The sequence below is a fragment of the Pongo pygmaeus genome, chromosome 7 (genome assembly GCF_028885625.2).
Source record: "Pongo pygmaeus isolate AG05252 chromosome 7, NHGRI_mPonPyg2-v2.0_pri, whole genome shotgun sequence".
Taxonomy (NCBI): domain Eukaryota; kingdom Metazoa; phylum Chordata; class Mammalia; order Primates; family Hominidae; genus Pongo; species Pongo pygmaeus.
The window spans coordinates 110,320,873-110,340,859 of NC_072380.2; the positions used below are offsets into that span (position 1 = coordinate 110,320,873).

General features: G+C 44.2%; 1 protein-coding gene across 2 annotated transcripts in view; it reads left to right on the top strand.

Annotated features, from left to right (window-relative positions):
- Nucleotides 1-19,987, top strand: part of MATN2 (matrilin 2) — a 167,123-nt gene that overhangs the window by 54,156 nt on the left and 92,980 nt on the right. For both annotated transcript variants that reach the window (XM_054498282.2, XM_054498281.2), the window contains exons 3-4: nt 7,898-8,467; nt 18,759-18,881. In XM_054498282.2, coding sequence (XP_054354257.2) covers nt 7,898-8,467; nt 18,759-18,881 — 693 coding nt within the window. The remainder of the gene's footprint in view (nt 1-7,897; nt 8,468-18,758; nt 18,882-19,987) is intronic.

The following is a 19,987-nucleotide window of genomic DNA, read 5'->3' on the forward strand; positions in this document are numbered from 1 at the left end:
TCTGCGTACAGGGAATCTGCCTTATTAGGGTCAGTCATTTGCCTCACTGAGATCCATACTACAGAGTTCTGTGGATCCTCTTGATCTGTTCCATCTAGGAATAAAACATACATTTTGCACGCCTTTTGTTTTCTTTCTTAAACTCCTGCTAGCTCGTTATGATCATGGCTTGCTGTCTCTCTGTTCTTCTCTCATCATAAAACAGCTTTAATTTTTCTCCCCAGTGTCCCTTTGAAACTCTTGGTGAGTTAGTTTTTTCTCTGTCTCTTTAGGAAATTTTAATCATGTTTTTAATCATGCTTCATAGTGTTTTGGGTCACCCTTAGGTAATTTTTAAAATCCTCTGGTTATTCCTAGTTCTAAGAAAAGTTTTAGCTCTTGGCTTACTGCTACTCTGTCCAGCATTACCCTTGTCATAATTGTTGGTGATTTCAAGATCCATATGAATCATGAATCATTTCTCCAATATCCTTGTCTTCCACCAGATCTCAGCCACTCACTTCTCTCTCTCTCTCTTTTTTTTTTTTTTTTTTTTTTTGAGACGGAGCCTCGCTTTGTTGCCCAGATTGGAGTATAGTGGCACAATCTCGGCTCACTGCTACGTCTAGCCTCCCGGGTTCAAGCGATTCTCCTGCCTCAGCCTCCCAAGTAGCTGGGATAACAGGCGCCTGCCACCATGCCTGGCTATTTGTATTTTTAGTAGAGATGGGCTTTCACCATATTGGCCAGGCTGATCTCGAACTCCTAACCTCAAGTGATCCAGCCGCCTTGGCCTCCCAAAGTGCGGGGATTACAGGCATGAGCTACTGTTCCCAGCTAGATTTCAGCCACCCTCTTCTCTTATCTCGACCCTATAATTACAGTAACTTTAATCCCACCGTGATCTCAGTTTAAACCTCCTATCTTCCCAGCTTGCCCGTACTAGTATTCCAACTCCAACAATTCTGTGACCTTATCTGGACTTCCAGTTAATTGATCCTGCTATTTTTTCACTGTCTTTCACCTCAATTCCTCTATTTCCAGCTTCCCCAGCTTTAATTCCATAGGGAATCACTATAGTCATTGTCAACTACCTTTGCCCCTTTCCTGATTCATCATTCTCGTTGGGCTACATGATAACCCTTGTTAAATTCAACTTTTACCAGCCTTCCCCCCATATCTGTGTAGCTGAATGTGGCTGTAGCAAAACATGCAACCACCTGGATTGGTCTTATATAAATTTCATAATTGCAGCCTTTAAGTAGGCCTTTAATGCGGCCTGGAAATCATACTCTAGTTCCTTAATCCCTTCACTCTTCCACTGTCCTAGAAACTGTTACAGTTTTTTTTCACTTGTATTATTACATTTTTCACGGTTCTCTTGTTAAGTGCCCACAAACCATCTGCTCCTGGGAACTTTGCTGGGAATTGATATGGAACATCACATTTTTCTGAAATCAATTTTCCTGGGTATTTGACTACTGTCCAGACTGTAGTCCTTCTATTCCCCACAGCCCCTCAAAGATCGGTGACCTCTCTCTTTCCGTCGCACCTGTCCCATCCTTCATTCTCCCCCTGGCCCTTGACCGTACTGAACTCTCCATAAGCGCTTGTCGAGGAGTGAGAACGGGATCCATCAGTGGCTTGACTTACTGGGCTGCTGCTATCCAGGGAGACAAGCATCTGTTTTCATCATATTATTGTTTTTTTGTTGTTGTTGTTTTTTTGTTTTTTAGCGCTTGGCAGGAGGTAGGCAAGTTTGGGCCATAGCTTTCAGGCCCTGAGTCCAGGCAAGGAAAGAACTGACCCCGGAGAGCCAGTCCAGCCCTGGTGCATCTTGAGTATTCTGGAAATGGCAGATCTAAAACGACAAAATCATTTCATATTCATCATGAGTATAGCTTGGTGGTTAAGAGTGCAGACTATGGAGCCATCACGATGGGTTCAGATCCCAGCTCCTCTACTTCCTAGTGATAAAAGAAAAAACTGAACCAAATTAAATTTAAAGGAGTTTAACTGAGCAATGAACAGTTTGTGAATCGGGCAGCACCCGGAATCACAGCAGATTCACAGAGACTCTAGTACAGCCACGTGGTGGAAGATTTATAGACAAAAAAAGGGAAATGACGTGCAGAAATCAAAAGTGAGGTACACAGTGGGTGGATTGGCTACAGGCTGGTGTTTGTCTTATTTGAACACAGTTTGAACACTCAGCAGTGTATGAATGGTTGAAGTACGGCCGCTGGGATTGGCCAAGACTCAGCTATTGTTACAAGTGCATACTCCTAAGTTAGGTTTTCAATCTTGTCTACTTATTAAGCTTGGTTGCAGTTTTTCCACAGAGACTGAAATATAGAAGCATGGAGTCATTCTCAGGCCATATTTAGTTCACTTTTACACTAGATAGGAGAACTCAAGCAAGTTATCTAACCTCTCTAGACTCACTGTCCTCATCTATTAAAGAAGAACAGTAGCAACACCTACTTTCTAAGGTGTGTTCTTTCCTACTTTCTAAGGTGTGTGTGAAGAATAAACAAGCCAACACCTGTAAAGCATTCAGAACAAGGCCTGGCACTAATTAAGTGCTCAGTAAATATTAGCTATAAATTACGATTATTTTCTCTTTTGAGTCTCACAACAGTATTGTAAGGTATTATTGTCCCTATTTTGCAGAGGAAGAGACTGAGGGTCACACAGGTTAAGGAGAGGCTCAAGATCATTTGGACGGAAAGTGGCAGAGGCTGGGCTTGCATGGGATCATAGGACTCTAATACTGTTTCACTTAGGATTTCAGAACCCCCTTTGGTCTCCAGATGAAATGATTTTACCCTTGTCATGGAGATTCATATTCATTCCTTCTGCAAATGTGTCCTAACTTCCCCATGCAGATGGCACCAAATATTTACAGTATGATTACATGGCCATGATTGAATTTAGCCAGAATGGGAGAGAGCTGATTAGTGACAAGGCTGCAATCTGGAGAGGAGGAAATAGTACTGACGTTGCACATTGTCATTCTGCTGGAGTAGGAATGTTGCTTAAAATTGTCCTGGCTCAGTTCCCTTTCTCTGGAAGAGTAAAAGACACTCATTTGCCCGATACATGGACTTTGGAGTCAAGCTGACAGTACTGGAAGAGCTGTTAACAGAGTCCAGATCATCACTTTATGGTTAGAGGGATGACGTTTTATTATGGGCCCACAAACCGTCTTCCAACTGTGGTTGAAAACCCTGTCATGAGAGGCCAGAAGGAAGATCATTGTATGTTCTTCTCCCAGGCCAAGGAGGCAGGATGTCCTTCATCAGAACCAGTTGTCAGCATAAGAAGAACACACATCAAGGAAATCCATTTCCTGGAAACATCTCTCAACAGTTCCCATGTGGAGAAACTGTGAAGCTTTTCACAGCAAATGTTTTAGAGTGTTCCCAGGTATTTGCAAAGCTCCTATCATAATGCTGGCTGTATTGATAATTTCCTAAGGGTGCCTGCCATGAGACGACGGAAAGGGCATCAGGTCTGACCATGGTGAGCCATGAGGGCCTTGCAGAGATAGAGTCAACTCTCTGGGCCTCAGTTTTCCTTTCTATAAAGTGAGTGACTTGGACTCTGTTGGGACCCCTCCACCTCTAAGATTCTACTAATCTATGATTCCATGAATCAAACTTCAGAAGTGGTTATGGTCCCTCATAAAATGGCAAAGATTTGGGTCCTAGAATCTATGACTCCATTAGCAGGACCACACTTCCTCTAGAACTTTTTGGCTTCGTGTTTGTCATCATCTTTTTGAACTAACTGCTCTGATTCAATCTCTTTCACCTGAAGACTTGCTTCCACCAGAATTCCATTTAATTCCACAGATATTGAATGAAGACTTTCTGTGTTTCCAACTGCATGCCTACAAAGGTATATGAGACAAGTTTCCTTACCTTGGGGAATTCCCAGTGAGATAGCAAGGTTAAGACTTTATAGAACTTCTTTTCTCCAGAGAGCTCTCTATTTCTTTGACCTGTGTGTATCCCTAGACCAGTAACATTGACTTCACCAGGGAACTTGTTAGAAATGGAAACCTACAGAATCAGAAGCTCTGGGGTTGTGGTGAACTGGTCTTAGTTTTGTTTTTTGTTTTTGTTTTTGTTTTTTTTGAGATGAAGTTCCACTCTTGTTGCCCAGGCTGGAGCGCAATGGCACGATCTTGGCTCACAGCAACCTCCACCTCCCAGGTTCAAGTGATTCTCCTGCCTCAGCCTCCTGAATAGCTGGGATTATGGGCATGGACCACCACACCCAGCTAATTTTGTATTATTATTATTATTTTTTTTTTAGTAGAGATGGGGTTTCTCCATGTTGGTCAGGCTGGTCTTGAACTCCCAACCTCAGGTGATCTGCCTGCCTCAGCCTCCCAAAGTGCTGGGATTACAGGAATAAGCCACTGTGCGTTTGGCCTGGTCTTAGTTTTTAACAAGTCCTCTGGAGAATTGAGATGCACACTTGAGTTTGAGAACCATTGAACTAGCCCTTTCAGGGACAAGCTATGAGACTGTGGTTCTGAGCCCTCAAGGGACCCAAGGACACATTTTGAAGAAAATTCAGTTACTTGGGCTGCCAGGACTTGGTGTTTTCAACTCAGAATTACAGCTTTCTTGGAACCTCCAACAACATTTTGAACCTTTGTGGTGTTTTTGTACATGTGCAGGTGTTGTGGAAACTACCCATTTGTTTTGAAGGGAAAGAATCCAATTTAGCACACAATTCTCCATGGAACTTCCAGGCTTCCCTTTAAATTGATTGTGATGCTTGGATAGATATTGACACCATGACTAAGACCCATAATAAAGGCCCAATCCAAGGAGGCTCCGCTACTTCCAAAGATCTCCAAAGGAAGAGAGTTCTCAGAGTGCGAGTCTTGTGTGAATTTCCCTCCCTTCAAAGGTGCCTTAATTAATATCCTCCTCCATGGCAGGGTCTAAGGCTGGCCCCTCTTCTCAGCAGGTAAAGATTATTGGGTTACATTCTGCCTGCAGTGAGTTCAGACATGAAGGGTGGGGCAGGTGTGGCTCTTGGAGAGGGTCTGCCTGGGTCTTGGGAATGCTCCCCCTTGTCCTCTTTCCTGGGATCTGCAGATCCATCATCTACTGCCCCAACCCAGGGCTATATGCTAAACCATAGGAGCCTTCATGAAAATTAGAAAAACACTCCCGCCTTTTTTTTTTTTCTGAGACAGAGTCTTGCACTGTCGCCCGGGCTGGAGTGCAGTGGCGCCATCTCAGCTCACTGCAACCTCCGCCTTCTGGGTTCAAGTGATTCTCCCGCCTCAGCCTCCCAAGTAGCTGGGACTACAGGTGCGTGCCACCATACCTGACTAATTTTTTGTATTTTTAGTAGAGATGGGGCTTCACCATGTTAGCCAAGATGGTCTCGATCTCCTGACCTCGTGATCCGCCCGCCTTGGCCTCCCAAATGCTGGGATTACAGACATGAGCCACTGCACCTGGCTGAAAAGCACCGCCTTAAGGTGCCTCTTAGGGTGGACTCAGCCCCTGGGGCTCAGGGCTTGGCTGGATTTCAGTTCCTCTCACCTCCTTGAGCAGGTGCCTGTGTGCAGCACCAACCACATAGCCATAGCTGTAACCCTGCTCCTACCCAGCCTAGGGCTAGATACGAGTGAAGGCTGATGGAGGGGTGGGGAGAGCCTGTACATGCAGCCAACACACATTGGGAGTTCTCAAGTGCTGGATCCTTCATTACGTCATTTCCTTAAATTCTTACAGCTGCCCAATGAGGTGGATATTGGTTGCACCCCTGTATATTTTTTTCTTTTTCTAAATTATGAAAGATTTCAAACTCTCAGTGCTCCCATGTTCTCATCTGTGCAATGGGTATGATGCTTCTTGATCCTTTCTCAAAAACTTGTTCTGAAAACCAAATGACACCATAGTGACAAAGTGCTCTGGAAATGTTAGGTTTCATATAGATCTTATCGCTGAGCCCTCAAAGGCTCACTTTCTGGGGCCTCTGTTTTGAGACACTCACCCTGGACTCACCCAGCCCTCAGGGTTATGAATGTGTATGTCAGAAGTTTGGTTTCTTGCCAGGCTACTGGTGTTTGGGGGTGCCTCCTCCCCTAAAATCATTAGACTTGTGAGGTGGCAAGGATGAGGTGTGTGTGCAGGCACTCAGGGACGAGTCACAGCCTGGCAAGCTGGCCTGGACAGGATGACTTCACGGGCCTTTCCCACTTCTCATTTTTATGACTAGCTTTACTGTTTCATTTTGGCTTTCTCTCTCTTTCTTGCAGCTGTGGTGATTAGGATTTAGGGCAAGCATTTGGGATCCCTTTTCTAATCCCTTTCAAATCCTGATTCAGCTGCAAAGTCCAGGAAGGGAGTAAAGAATGGGGAAGGAGAGACTCACCCTGGTGAAAGGCAGTAGCTCAGAATATCCGAGAAACTCCAACGGGAGTGCCCAGCCTCCACCCACTGAAGCTGGAGGCCTCTCATCTCATCCAATATCATCCTCGTACTAGAAACACAAAAGGGATGAGTTTGTCCATGGACTCAAACCTTTTACAGTCTTCTTGCTTAGATGCTTAAGGCATAATTATGGTAGTCATGGTGGTAAGGGACTTAATATTTGCCTTTTTCCAATTTAACTCTGTCCTTTGTTGAAATATTTCTTAGTCAGGTCCCCTTTTCTCCATTTCCACTACTGTCCTAGGATTAGATCTGAGTCCCCCTCTCAATGAGATTAGTCCAGAAATTGTGTAGACCATCCATCTTGCAAACCACTGCCAGACTCTCTTGACTTTTCATCATGTAACTTCCCTATGGGAGAGGTGAGTTACATAATATGTTGCTAAGATGCCCCTCACTGGTGGCATCATGTACATATTTCTCAGTCTGAAAGGAAAGGTCTTTTTAAACTGGCTTAGGCCATCTGTCCAATTAATTTCTGCCTGCAACTCCTAGTATACCCTCTACTACAAGGTCTCATCACTTATTCTGTTACCCACCACATTCATTCTGTCTTGGGCTTTGGTTCATGTGATCCACTGCATGTGCCCCTTCTCTCTAATCCAAACACCATGCATATATAAGGTCAGCTCACGTCCCATCTCCTTGACCCCAGCCCATTCATATCCCTATTCTCTTAGCAGCTATTGTCAGGACGACACAGTTTTCATGCCAGTTATTCTTTGATGGTTTTATTAGTTAATTCTCCACAGGTAGACTGGAAGCTCCTTAACTTTGGACCCTGTCCTAAGTTTCTGTTATATTCTCTGCAGTGCCCAGCCAAGCTTATGTGTCATGCAGTAAAGAATAAAATAATTTTGACCCTGATCATGTGTTTGGTTACATAAAAACTGCATTGGCGACTTTCTAGAAACTAATATGTTCATTTATCTTGCAAAAAGGATTGCTATCTGATTATAGCCAGTAGTCATGATCTTCCAGCCATGCACAAATATACCCTTATAACTTTCATGAGTGGGGAGGAAAATTGATGAAGGAGATTTCAAAGGTGATCATCAGCCCCAGGATTTCCAACAATAGCCGGTCTGCCCTGGGTCCTTAACTCTCTTTTAATGTTTTTATTCTTATTTTTATTTTTTTAATGCAATCCTGCTCTTGTTGCCCAGGCTGGAGTTCAATGGCACTCTCTTGGCTCACTGCAACCTGTGCTTCCTGGATTCAAGTGATTCTCCTGCCTCAGCCTCTCGAGTAGCTGGGAATACAGGTGCCCGCTACCACACCCGGCTAATTTTTGTATTTTTAGTAGAAGGTTTTACAGTGTTGACCAGGCTGGTCTCGAACTCCTGACCTCAGGTGATCCACCCGCCTTCCAAAGTGCTGGGATTACAGGTGTGAGCCACCACACCTGGCCTCTCTTCTAATATATTTGACCTCTTCTCTTTCCCCAGAGAGCTCCTGTGAGAACAAGCGGGCAGACCTGGTTTTCATCATTGATAGCTCCCGCAGTGTCAACACCCATGACTATGCAAAGGTCAAGGAGTTCATCGTGGACATCTTGCAATTCTTGGACATTGGTCCTGATGTCACCCGAGTGGGCCTGCTCCAATATGGCAGCACTGTCAAGAATGAGTTTTCCCTCAAGACCTTCAAGAGGAAGTCCGAGGTGGAGCGTGCAGTCAAGAGGATGCGGCATCTGTCCACGGGCACCATGACAGGGCTGGCCATCCAGTATGCCCTGAACATCGCATTCTCAGAAGCAGAGGGGGCCCGGCCCCTGAGGGAGAATGTGCCACGGGTCATAATGATCGTGACGGATGGGAGACCTCAGGACTCCGTGGCTGAGGTGGCTGCTAAGGCACGGGACACGGGCATCCTAATCTTTGCCATTGGTGTGGGCCAGGTAGACTTCAACACCTTGAAGGCCATTGGGAGTGAGCCCCACGAGGACCACGTCTTCCTGGTGGCCAATTTCAGCCAGATTGAGACGCTGACCTCCGTGTTCCAGAAGAAGTTGTGCAGTAAGTCCTGCTCCTTTGTCACTCTTCTAGAGGAACCATTAGAATTCATTCATTCATCTTCAAGTGTTCATTCTGTGTTACTATGTCCCAGGTACTGTGCTGGCAATGGGTTTTCAACAAAGGCCAAGATAAACACAACGTGCTCCAGGGGCTTACACTTTGGCCAAGGGACACATATTTTTATTTATTTATCTTTTAGAGACAGGGTCATGCTCTGTCACCCAGGCTGTAGTGCAGTGACGTGATCACAGCTCACTGTAACCTCGAACTCCTGGGCTTAGGTGATCCTCTTGCCTTAGCCTCATGAGTAGCTGGGACTACAGGTGTGCACCACCATGCCTGGCTTGTTTTTTAACTATTTGTAGAGACAAGGTTTCGCCATGTTGCCCAGGCTGATCTGAAACTCCCGGCCTCAAGCGATCCTCCTGCCTCAACCTCCCAAAGTGCTGGGATTACAGGCATGAGCACCCAGCTGAGACAGACATTAAATATATAATTATACAAATAAGTAGCTATAGTTGTCACAGTGTAATGGAGGAAGAATTCAGGACATGAAGGAGTGTGCAACCCCAGGACCTGATCTAGGCCTGGGTGCTCAGGGAGATTGCCCTGGGGAAAGGACACGTAAGCCCAAACCACAGAATGAGGAAGAGTAGATAGACAGAGTTTTTCTTCAGCACATGGAGCTGCCCTGGAATTCCCTAAGTTGGAATTCATGAGTTGGAGTAGGGATAGGAATGGAAGGGCAGAAAAAGTAACATATCTCTCCTTGGATGGTGTGGAATACCAAGGCATTTTTACCCCATGGTAGTGCTGGCAGAGGATGTTTTCTCAGCTGACAAAGAGGTCCAGCGTATACAGAGGACCAAAGTGTGGTCCTGGCAGCTCCCCGCCTGTTAAGATTGTAGGGGCCACTCCTCACCTGCCAACTCTTTCTGCAGGAAGATGCGTCTCGGAGCCCCTGAGCTGCATTCTTCTATGTTGGAAGCTTTCTTCCCTCTTTTGCTTTCTAACCCTCTTTTCCACAGGGCTTCTCTCTCCCTTCCTTCCCACGCACTTTCCAGTTATCTCTACCCCTGCTGCTGCCCCCACTCTTCTCAGCAGGTCAGCCTGCATTCTCCCCAGTTTCCTGCCTCTGCGGCTGCCTTTTTGTTCCTTCCTCCTCCAGGAGGGCAGGGGGCCAGCAGCCCAATCCAGGAAACTCGCATCCTGATTTGGTAAACAATGTCCCACCCTGACTTGTCCATTCCCAGTGGTCCCTGTCCCCTCCAGCTACCATGAATCTTTGGTGGGGAAATAAAAGGAAATAATCTATTTTTAAATATGTATTTGTAAATTATCTATATGTAAATATCTATTTGTAAAATGTAAAATATCTTTTCCTAGAGCAGAGTGGAGAATGAGCTTTAGAGCCAGACTCTGCACCAACTCCCCAGGAGAGGGCACCCAGGAGGGGGTTCTCAGAATGTGACATATTCTAGACCTCTAAGATACAGGCCCCAGGGAAGAGCAATGTGCTTTTGATGTGTATTAAACAAAATCCCCTGCTGAGAACTAACTTCAAAAAGCACAGAGATCTCATTTGTTCTTGACTCCAGAATCAAAAGATTTACTTAAGAAATCAATGCCATGAAGAAAAAAAGAACCTTTTTCCTTGCAATGCCACTTGGAAAGTGTTCAGAAGTACCATTTCCCTGGCACTGCAGAGGCCGTGTTGTTGTGGTGTGTTGTGGCCTAAGTCAGCTGGAACACTTCAATCAGCAGAACACACTGCAAACATTTTCAAGGTTTATGACTTTAAATGACTTCTGCAGAATTTATGTTTCCCTTTTCCTGAAAATATTAAAAGGGAAATTGGTTCTGTAACCATTTTGACAGTTTATTCATTTGTGTTGGAAATTTTAATGGAGGGGTTCTTTTTATAAGCCTTCTGTATTTGTCAGAAAATGGAAAGATAACATCATAAGGCTAAGGAGCTACACAATGGAACTGACCGCCCCCCGCCTCCCCGCCGCCGCACCCCCCACACCCCGCAATCCTGGTGTCGAATAGGATATACCAATGTGGGCTTGTCTGTGGAAAAACCATCTGTGTGTGCTTTATGGCAAGGCAGCAAAATGAAAAGGCAGTTTGGACTTTTCCTCCCTTCATCTTCTTTGTTATAATCTGGAAGCTCTAAGAAAACATCAGCGTTATCCCATTTGTTCCTGTGGCCTGAGAAATGAATCCTCTGAGTCCCCCCATCTACTCTGCAGGAGACAGGGCTGCTGTCTCTCACTGCACTGCACTGCTAGGCTTTGCTCAGCAGACTCAGCAGCCGTCTTGAAAGGCTGAAGAAGCCCCAGGGCCTCTTTATCAACTGCACGGTAAAGACCATAGTAACTAACATTTATAAAGCACTTTCCCTTATGTTATCGCAGAAAGCCCCAGGAGGCAGGCAGCACACTCCTGCCACTCTCTTTTTACAGGTTAAGGAACTTGCTAAGTCAATCACCTGAAAAACAAATAGCCAAGAGATAGTTGGATGCTAATTCCAAACCTCTTGCTCATTTCACTCCTCTGCATGTTGGGAATTATAATACATTCCTCTTTTAAGGTAAACCATTTTCTGGTGGCTACCTCCACAGTCCAGCCTGGCCAGGTAAACCTACCTTGCAATTGGCATTCACCTAAAATAGGTGAAACTCTGAAGGCAGCCTTCATAGGAGGAAGAGGAGCTGACTCTAGTTGTACAATCTTGAGCAAATCCTTTGTGCTCTCTGAGCCTCAGTTGCCTCATCTGTAAAATGGGGATTTTATATGCAGAAAGTAGATGAGTGAACAGGTGTTGTAAATGGTAGAGCCCTATTCAGTGTGCACTGTGTTATGTATTATTACAATCAAATACACTGAGGACCGATGGGCTAGGCAGATGGCCTCAGTTTTGATCTGCACTCAAATGATCAGACAAAAATGGTGAGCATTTTCCAAGTTGCAGATGACATCTCTGAGGTTTGGGAAGTCTCATTTGTTCCTTAAACATTCATTGAACCTGTAAACCAAAAAGTATCTGAGACAAGTCCCAATCAATTTAAAAGTTTATTTTGCCAAGGTTAAGGACATGCCTGGAGAAAAGGAACACAAAATCACAGGAACAATCTGTGGTCTGTGCCTTTTTCCAAAGATGATTTTGAGGGCTTCAGTATTTAAAAGGGAGAGAGGGAGGGCATTGTCACATTACTGAATCCACATGTTGCAAGAGAAAAGGAGCAGGTAGGGGAACAGTCAATTATATATTCCTCTAGTGCTCAGTAAATTAACACTTTACATAAGATAAGGTGAACATAGAGTAGCTACTTATGCAGATATTTAACCTTTTATCTGTAGCTATCTGCTTAGGAACAAAAGCAAAGGCAGTTTATTGCATTACTCAGCTTTTAGCTTAATTTTTTTCCTTTTGGCATAGTGATTTGGGATCCTGAGATTTTATTTTCCTTTCACAAACTATACCCCAGTAATAGCTAATCTTGTCCTGTGCTAGGTACTTTCAAATACAGTATTCCATATAATACTTAAAATAGCCCTTTGAGGCAGGTACTATCATTATCTTTTTTTTTCTTTCTAAGAGATAGGGTCTCACTATGTTGTCCAGGTTGGCCTCAAACTCCTGGGCTCAAGCAGCCCTCTCACATCAGCCTCCCAAGTAGCTGGGACTACATGTCGCTATACCTGGCTCTATTATCCGTATTTTACAGAAGTGGAAATTGTCAGGGTCTGCCTGGGGGCTCCAGGAGAGCTTTAAAGACGAGGTAATACTAATAATCACTAACATTTCTTGATATTAATGTATGCATGTGTTGTTTCAGGCTATTAGTGTATGTTAACTCACTTTATTCACACAACAAACCTGTCAAGTAGATGCTCTTATAGTTCCCATTTTATGGAAGAGGAAATTGAGAACCAAAGAGGTTAAATAACTTGTCCAAGGTCACAAACCTGTAAGTGCTGGAGCTTGTTTTTTTGTTTTTATTTGTTTGTTTTATTTTGTTTTTTGAGATAAGGTCTCACTCTGTCACCCAGGCTAGAGTGCAGTGGTATGATCATAGCTCACTACTGCCTCAAAGTTCCATCCCAGCTTGGACTACAGGTGTGCGCCACCATGACTGAATAATTTTTATTTTTTTAAAAAGAAACAATGTCTTACTATGTTGCCTAGGCTGGTCTTGAACTCCTGGGCTCAAGTAGCCCTCCTGCCGCTGCCTACCAAAGTGCTGGGACTACAGACATGTGCCACTGTGCCTGGCCTGTAAGTGGTAGAGTTGAGACGTGAGCCTAGGCATTCTGCAGGCAGAACTGAAAATCAGTGCTGCATCTGCAGATTGGGACAGGTGGTGTCTGGGTGTGATCAAGGCAGGACCTTTATCATACAGTGAGGAATTGATTAGACTCTGGAGCCAGACCTTGCTGGGTAAGAGTCCTGGCTTTGTCTCTTTGGCTGTCTGGCTGTACAATCTTGAGCACAGTGGAGGCTTTACACTTGCAGGCAGGGACTTCCCATACCAACCACAGCAAGGGAAATCCTGAGGTTGCATTCTCAGGCCACCCCTGAGACCACCAGGGAGAGGCCAGGTGCCCTGTGAATTGAGGTCCTGTCTACGAGATGACCAAAATCCACACATCCTGGAGTCTGCCATTTTTGCCACCCAGTAAGAGAAAACATGGAATCTAGGGGCTGAAAACGCTGTCCCGAGTGTTCTGGTGATTCTTGCCACCTGGGTGGGACTGCTTTTAATTAACCTCTAGGTGCTGACTTTATCAGCCTCATCTGGTATTTTGGAGCAAGGAGCCAGGCTGTTCCTACCCTAATAGCCCCACCCCACCCAGGCCAGGCACAATTTAAGGCCCTAATAGTATTCCTAGGACACAGCCTTCATGAACTGGCCTGGGCAGTCTACACTGATGGCACCCCTTTGAGGCCCTGATGTGAAGTGGGGAGGCTGGACTGACTTCACAAATGTTGAGTCTACTGTACCCAGTAATACAAGACCTCCAGCCCACCTCCCTACACTGACCACTCCTTTAGTCATTCATACAATCATTAAAAAAAGACTGTTCTTATTTCCTAGTCAACAAATCCAATCCCACCAATGACTTAGGCTGCTGATTAGTTATTCCTCCCCGCTGAACACAAGGCCTTGGCTGAGTGTAAACCCAGAGGGCCTTCTGAGAAATGAGGCTCATAGGACTGTTTCCAGCAGGCCGGTGGAGGAGGCAAGGCTGTGGTCTCCCCTTGGCTCTCACCGCAAAGGCCCGTCCCACAGAGGGCAAGGCATGAGGCCTGGATGCTCTGAAAGTCACTCAGCACTCACCCACAGCATTCTACAGATGGGAAAGTTTTATTCTAGTTTAGTGAAGATGTTTGAGATTCTTTTGGTTGAAAGTGTCAGGAATTCCATTTTTTTCTAAAAGGTGGGGGGAGTGCATTATATTACCCATGGAAACAAGGATGGCAGTTGTGAGGGTCCTGCTTTCACTCCATCCCCCCTCCACTCCTGTCCTTCTCCAGTCCACAGTCAAGAAGCATGGCCCCACCAGCCCCTGAGGCTCACTTGTTCTCAGTTTGAGCCTCCTTTTATTCAGTTCTGGTTCCTAAATGCCAGTAAAGGACTCTGATTGTCAAACCCTGTACCAACCAACAGTGGCCAGGAGTGGGACTACCTCAGACCACCACGGCGGCTCCCGGATGGAAGGTGTCTGCAGTGAGAAGGAAGGGCAGTTTCTAGAAAAACCAGGTACCAGATTAAATAATAGATGTCCGTACTGAGGTCCCTAGAGCCTGTCCATGCCTTTACTCTACGGTAAAGACATAGCCTACAAGAGCTACCTGATTTCCCAGAACTTCCCTCACTTGTTCAAGGTAGAGCACACTTGTTCAAGGTAGAGCTCTAGAGCACACTCTAGTTCCCCTCACAGTCTTCTAGCTCCCAATCCAGTGGCTTTTCCATTACACCAAGTTATAATCTTTTAGTTCCAGTTTTTCTTATGGCACATGGCCAAAATAAGCCTTAGTAATAAGCTGTCACTCTAAAACCCAATGCAATAGTTCTTTTAATTCCCCCTCCCCGCTAACTTTTTTTTTTTTTTTTTTTTTTTTGAGATGGAGTCTCTCTCTGTCGCCCAGGCTGTAGTGCAGTGGCACGACCTCAGCTCACTGCAACCTCTGCCTCCCGGTTTCAAGCAATTCTCCTGCCTCAGCCTCCCGAGTAGCTGAGCCCACCACCATGCCTAGCTTATTTTTATGTTTTTAGTAGAGATGGGATTTTGCCATGTTGGCCAGGCTGGTCTCAAACTCCTGGACTCAAGTGATCTTCTCACCTCAGCCTCCCAAAGTGCTGGTATTACAGGCATGAACCACCATGCCTGGCCTAATTTCCCCATTTGATAGGTGAATAAAGTGGAGTTCAGAGAAACCAAGTCATTTGCACAAGGTCATAGGGAGTGGCGAAGCTGAGCCTTCAGGCGGTCTATTTCCAGTAGCCATCCTCTCCCCATGATGCTGCCTGCTGCCCGCCAGATATTTTCTCTGCCTCACATCTCCTATCTTCTTATTTTGTCTGTTAGGGTCTCAGCAAGAAGACAGGCACCAGGTACATCACTTGGGCCTCCCACTCATGGCAGTGGGTGACTGCCGTGCAGTTGGTTGCCTACACACTACACTTCCTTAATTATGGAGGGAGACAGTGACATGCTGTGAGTGCCTTAGAAATGCCCTCTGCCCGTGGGTAATTTGACTCCAGCAGTCCAGGAAAAGAAGAGAGTCTTTCAGGATGCAAAGCAAATGCAAATTAAAAGTGGGATAATGATTACCCCTCACCATACGATTGTCAAAACTTAAAGTTTGATAACTCCAAGTACTGAAGTTTTGAGGGGATGGGAATCGTTAGGACCATCGTTGCTGATATGAGCTGTCTTGGAAGGCAATCAGGCCATATCTATTTTAAGTGAGACCCAGTCCTAGAGAAACCATCGTACGTGCCTTCAAGGAGACATGTTCAGGAATGTTCATCACAACACTGTGAAAGTGAAAACTTGGAAACCACCCAAATGCTGACCAATGGGGAAATGGCCAAATAAAGTGAGGAAAGTCATATGACCAATGGATAAATCAATTGGGAGGGATAAACTAGATCTAAGGTTTTGATTAAATCTAAAATACAGCTAGTTTTCATTATTCACAATAATTATGTTTTATAAAGTCACTGCAAACACTGAGTTAGAGAATACTAAACCATTGCTCCATATATTCCTGATGGAATATAGGGTTAGGTTCCTGCAATCCTAATCAACTAATCAATACAATGTCAACTAATCAATACATAGCCTTGTTTTATGTGTGTTTCTGTTTAAAAACATCTTATTTGTTTTTTGTTTGTTTATTTTTTGAGACAGTCTCGCTGTGTCATGCAGTGGCACAATCTCAGCTCACTGTAACCTCCGCCTCCTGGGTTCAAGCGATTCTCCTGCCTCAGCCTCCCGAGTAGCGGGATTACAGGTGCCTGCCACCATTCCTGACTACTTTTTGTATTTTTTTTTAGTAGAGACAGGGTTTCACCATGTTGGCCAGGCTGTTCTTAAACTCCTGACCTCAAGCGATCCACCCACCTTGGCCTCCCAAAGTGCTGAGATTACAGGTGTGAGCCACCATGCCTGGCCGAAAACATCTTATTTGATATATACCATTGATTCATTAACATCAGACCCACAGCCAACGATAACTCCTGACTGAATGAAACTTATCTAACACATATTTTCCCTGTAAGGCACATCACAGCCTTTCTGCACTGAGGAACACTAGACAGCGCATCACCATTTTAAACAGCAAAATCACTTACAGAAAGCACAGAAATGAAAAAACAAACAAACAAACAAAAAAACCGTGGTGCTAAGTAGACTGTGAAAAGGATACTCGTTTACAGAATGAAAGCTGAAAAAGAAGGCAGAGTGGCACCTTGTTCAACCTCAGCTGAGAACATCTGCACCAGGCAGCACGTTTTTTTGTAGTCTCAGTTACTTGGGAGACTGAGGCTGAGGCAGGAGGATCACTTGAGCCCCGGAGATTGAGGCTGCAGCAAGCTGTGACTGTGCCACTGTACTCCAGCTTAGGTGACAGAGCAAGAGCCTGTCTCACAAAATAAACTAAATGTAGAGATATTTTAAATTGAGTGCTCATGCACTCTGAGCATGTCCACTAGTGACCGTGAAAACGCTGTGAGTATTGGTTTGGGCTTACAAATACATTTTAGTGAGTAGGCAAATTCACAAATATGGAATCTGTGAAGAATGAGGATCAACTGAACATGTCTTCACAGTTTGACATCTGTGAAACTGGGGTGCATTTTAGATTCCATGAAATACAGTATATGTATCAACATTGATAGAATCTGTGATTAACGTTGAGTGAAAACTGAGGTGAAGGTCAATATATATAGGATGAACCTACAGATGTAAAATAAGACAAAATGCCACCAAATTCTCCTTTGCTATAAAATGGTTAGCAGGTATCTTCAGCATTCCCCAGGCACTATTCTCAACACTCTACCATCTCCATTAATTTAACCTTTTTGAGGTTCTTATGAGGTAGGTGCTATTTTTATCCTCATGTCTTATAAAGAGGTTAAGAAAATTGCACAAAGGGCTGGGTGTGGTGGCTCATGTCTGTGATCCTAATACTTTGGGAGGCTGATGTAGGAGAATCGCTTCAGCTCAGGAGTTTGAGACCAGCCTGGGCAACATAGTAAGATATCATCTCTATTTTTAAAAATGAGAAAACTTCTATTTTATTTAAAAATAATGATAACAATAAAAGAAACTTGTACAAGGTCACAAAAAAAGCTGTTTATTTCACCCTGAAGTAAAAATGACTGATTGGATCTACAAACCTTCCTAGTGTTATTTGTATCCTAACAGGAACCAAAACACAGACAATCAAACTCAGAACAGTACATTCTAAATTGTATTGTTGTGAAATAAAACAGCTTTACTTCCCTAGTTCATTTATTGCCCACCATATTTCTTACTCCAATGTAAAGAGACATAAACTTCAGATGGATTTAATCACAGCTGAGTTTTCATAAGCGCTGGATTAATGGAACTGTTCTAAGCTTTTGAGAGCTTTTATTTTAGCTTCATAAAAATATATTTCTACATATAGACATCTTTTTTGTTAATGAGAACACTTGCATAACTTGTTATGTTTGTACTGTTGCTTGTTAATTTTAAATACAATCAAGTTACATTGAGTAAAGTCACAAATTAGGACATTAAAAAAAGAAAATTTTTATGAGCTACAGACAGACTTATGCAGGAACCAATGTACCAGAAAGCTGAGGTACTTCAGGAACTAAATGCAGAGGGCAGGCATGGTGGCTCATGCCTGTAATCCCAGCACTTTGGGAGGCCAAATTGGGAGGATTGCTTGAGTCCAGGAGTTTGAGACCAGCCTGGGCAACATAGTGAAACCCAGTCTCTACAAAAAAAATTTTAAAAATTAGCCAGGCATGGTGGCACATGCCTGTAGTCCCAGCTACTCGGGAAGCTGAGGTGGGAAGATGGCTTGAGCCCAGGAGTTTGGGGCTCCAGTGAGCCATGATTGTGCCACTGCACTCCAGCCTGGGAGACAGAGCAAGACCTTGTCTCAAAAAAAAAAAAAAAAAAAAAAAAAAAAAAGGAAAGAAAAGACGCTAAATAGATATCTTAAATTGAGACATATAGATTATAGAAACATGAAACGTGTGAATGCATTTTTTACTCCAAAGTTTTGTGTATACTTTTGCATATTAAAAATTTACATTACTCTTGAAACATTATTTTGAGAAACTGTTGGTTCTTTAACACATTCTTGCTTATTTAATAGCTTTTCCTCCAGCCCCATTGCTGCTTCCTAAAAATCCACACTTAAGCCAAAGCCCCCTCTGATGCTGGCAAACTTTTCTGATTCCCCAGCCCACCACATAGGTATTATTAAGTTGAATTGGAAATTTCTTGCTTTTTTTTTGTAGATCAAAACCAATCAAGTATCAGCAATTTCATATAGTTCAGCCTAACACCGTTTCTCTTTGATTTTCCATGGCCCTTTATCTGGCCCTGTCTTGTCCATCTTGGACTGTGAGCCCCCCTTGAGGGTAGGGACTGCAGCTTATTTCTCTGAGTCCTGCCCAGAGGAGAGAGTAGGCGCTGAATAAATGCTTGCTGGCTGGAATGGAGTGAGAGAGGGCGTCACCGTTGACTTACCTTCCTGTGTCTTCCCTTTCAGCGGCCCACATGTGCAGCACCCTGGAGCATAACTGTGCCCACTTCTGCATCAACATCCCTGGCTCATACGTCTGCAGGTGCAAACAAGGCTACATTCTCAACTCGGATCAGACGACTTGCAGAAGTAAGATTGCTTTGCTGATGTATTTGTGGTTTCTTCCTCTTTCCTCTTCCTCTCTCTTCTTTTATCTGGGGTCATTTTATTCATCTGTGATGCCTCACCCACCCCAGTTATCATCTCTTGGGGACAGAAATAAAGTTTGGTATTTTCTGTTGACCCCATCACAGTGCCTAGTCCAGAGCTGGGCACATAGTAGGCCATCAGGAAGAGTTGGAAAGATAGGTAGAAGCACCATCTCAGAAATAGCCTCTTTGAATATATGAACTGGTCTCCTTTACTTCCAAGCTTGTTCTTTAGCAGGGACTACTGAAGAGCCTTTTCATCCACTGTCTTTATTAACTGTACCCTAAGGAACTGTTTCCATATTTTATTATCTTCTATAAAGCTTGGATTTAGGAAGAGTTATTAACCTCGGCTGAGAGTGATTATTTAAGTTCTGTTTTAGAGGGGTGCAGGGACTCAGTTGCTTTGGTGTGGGACACTTTATAGGTGTCCTAGATTTTAAAAAGGGGGTAAACAGATGTAAGATATTAGAACTCACATTCTCTTTTTTGGCTAAGTGCCAAAGACTAGACAGTATACTGATATTTGAGCCAGCACGAGGTAGTCTACCCCTTAAAGGGACAGAATTACTCATACACTGAGTACCATGTCCTTACTTTTTAAAGTTATGGATAAAGCCACTGAGTTAACCCACAGATGACCAGGCTACCAAAAGCAAGTCATGAGGAAGACCAGCCCACATGGAAGCAAATAAAACTCAGCTAATCTGACACTTAGTTCATGCAGTGCATAACTGTTGCCATGTGTAATTGTTGCAATGTGTAATTGTTGTCATACCTCATGGCAAGCAATTAAGCATTAATGGAAAGCAGTTTGCCCAAATGGCTGTAATTAGTATCACATTTATAGAGGCCAACCACCTTTTTCATGTTTCTTCTCACTTTTCTTCAGTTTTGGGGTTGAGTGGTTGGCTGGAGTTCTCCCTGCCCCTCAAGATTAGGTAACATCTATTTGACCCTCCAGTTCTGTGTGGCCTGTGGAAGCCCAAAGCCCTCTGGACTCTGAATCGCAGGGGTGGGGTAGGGGGTATGTGTTCTTAGGCTCCT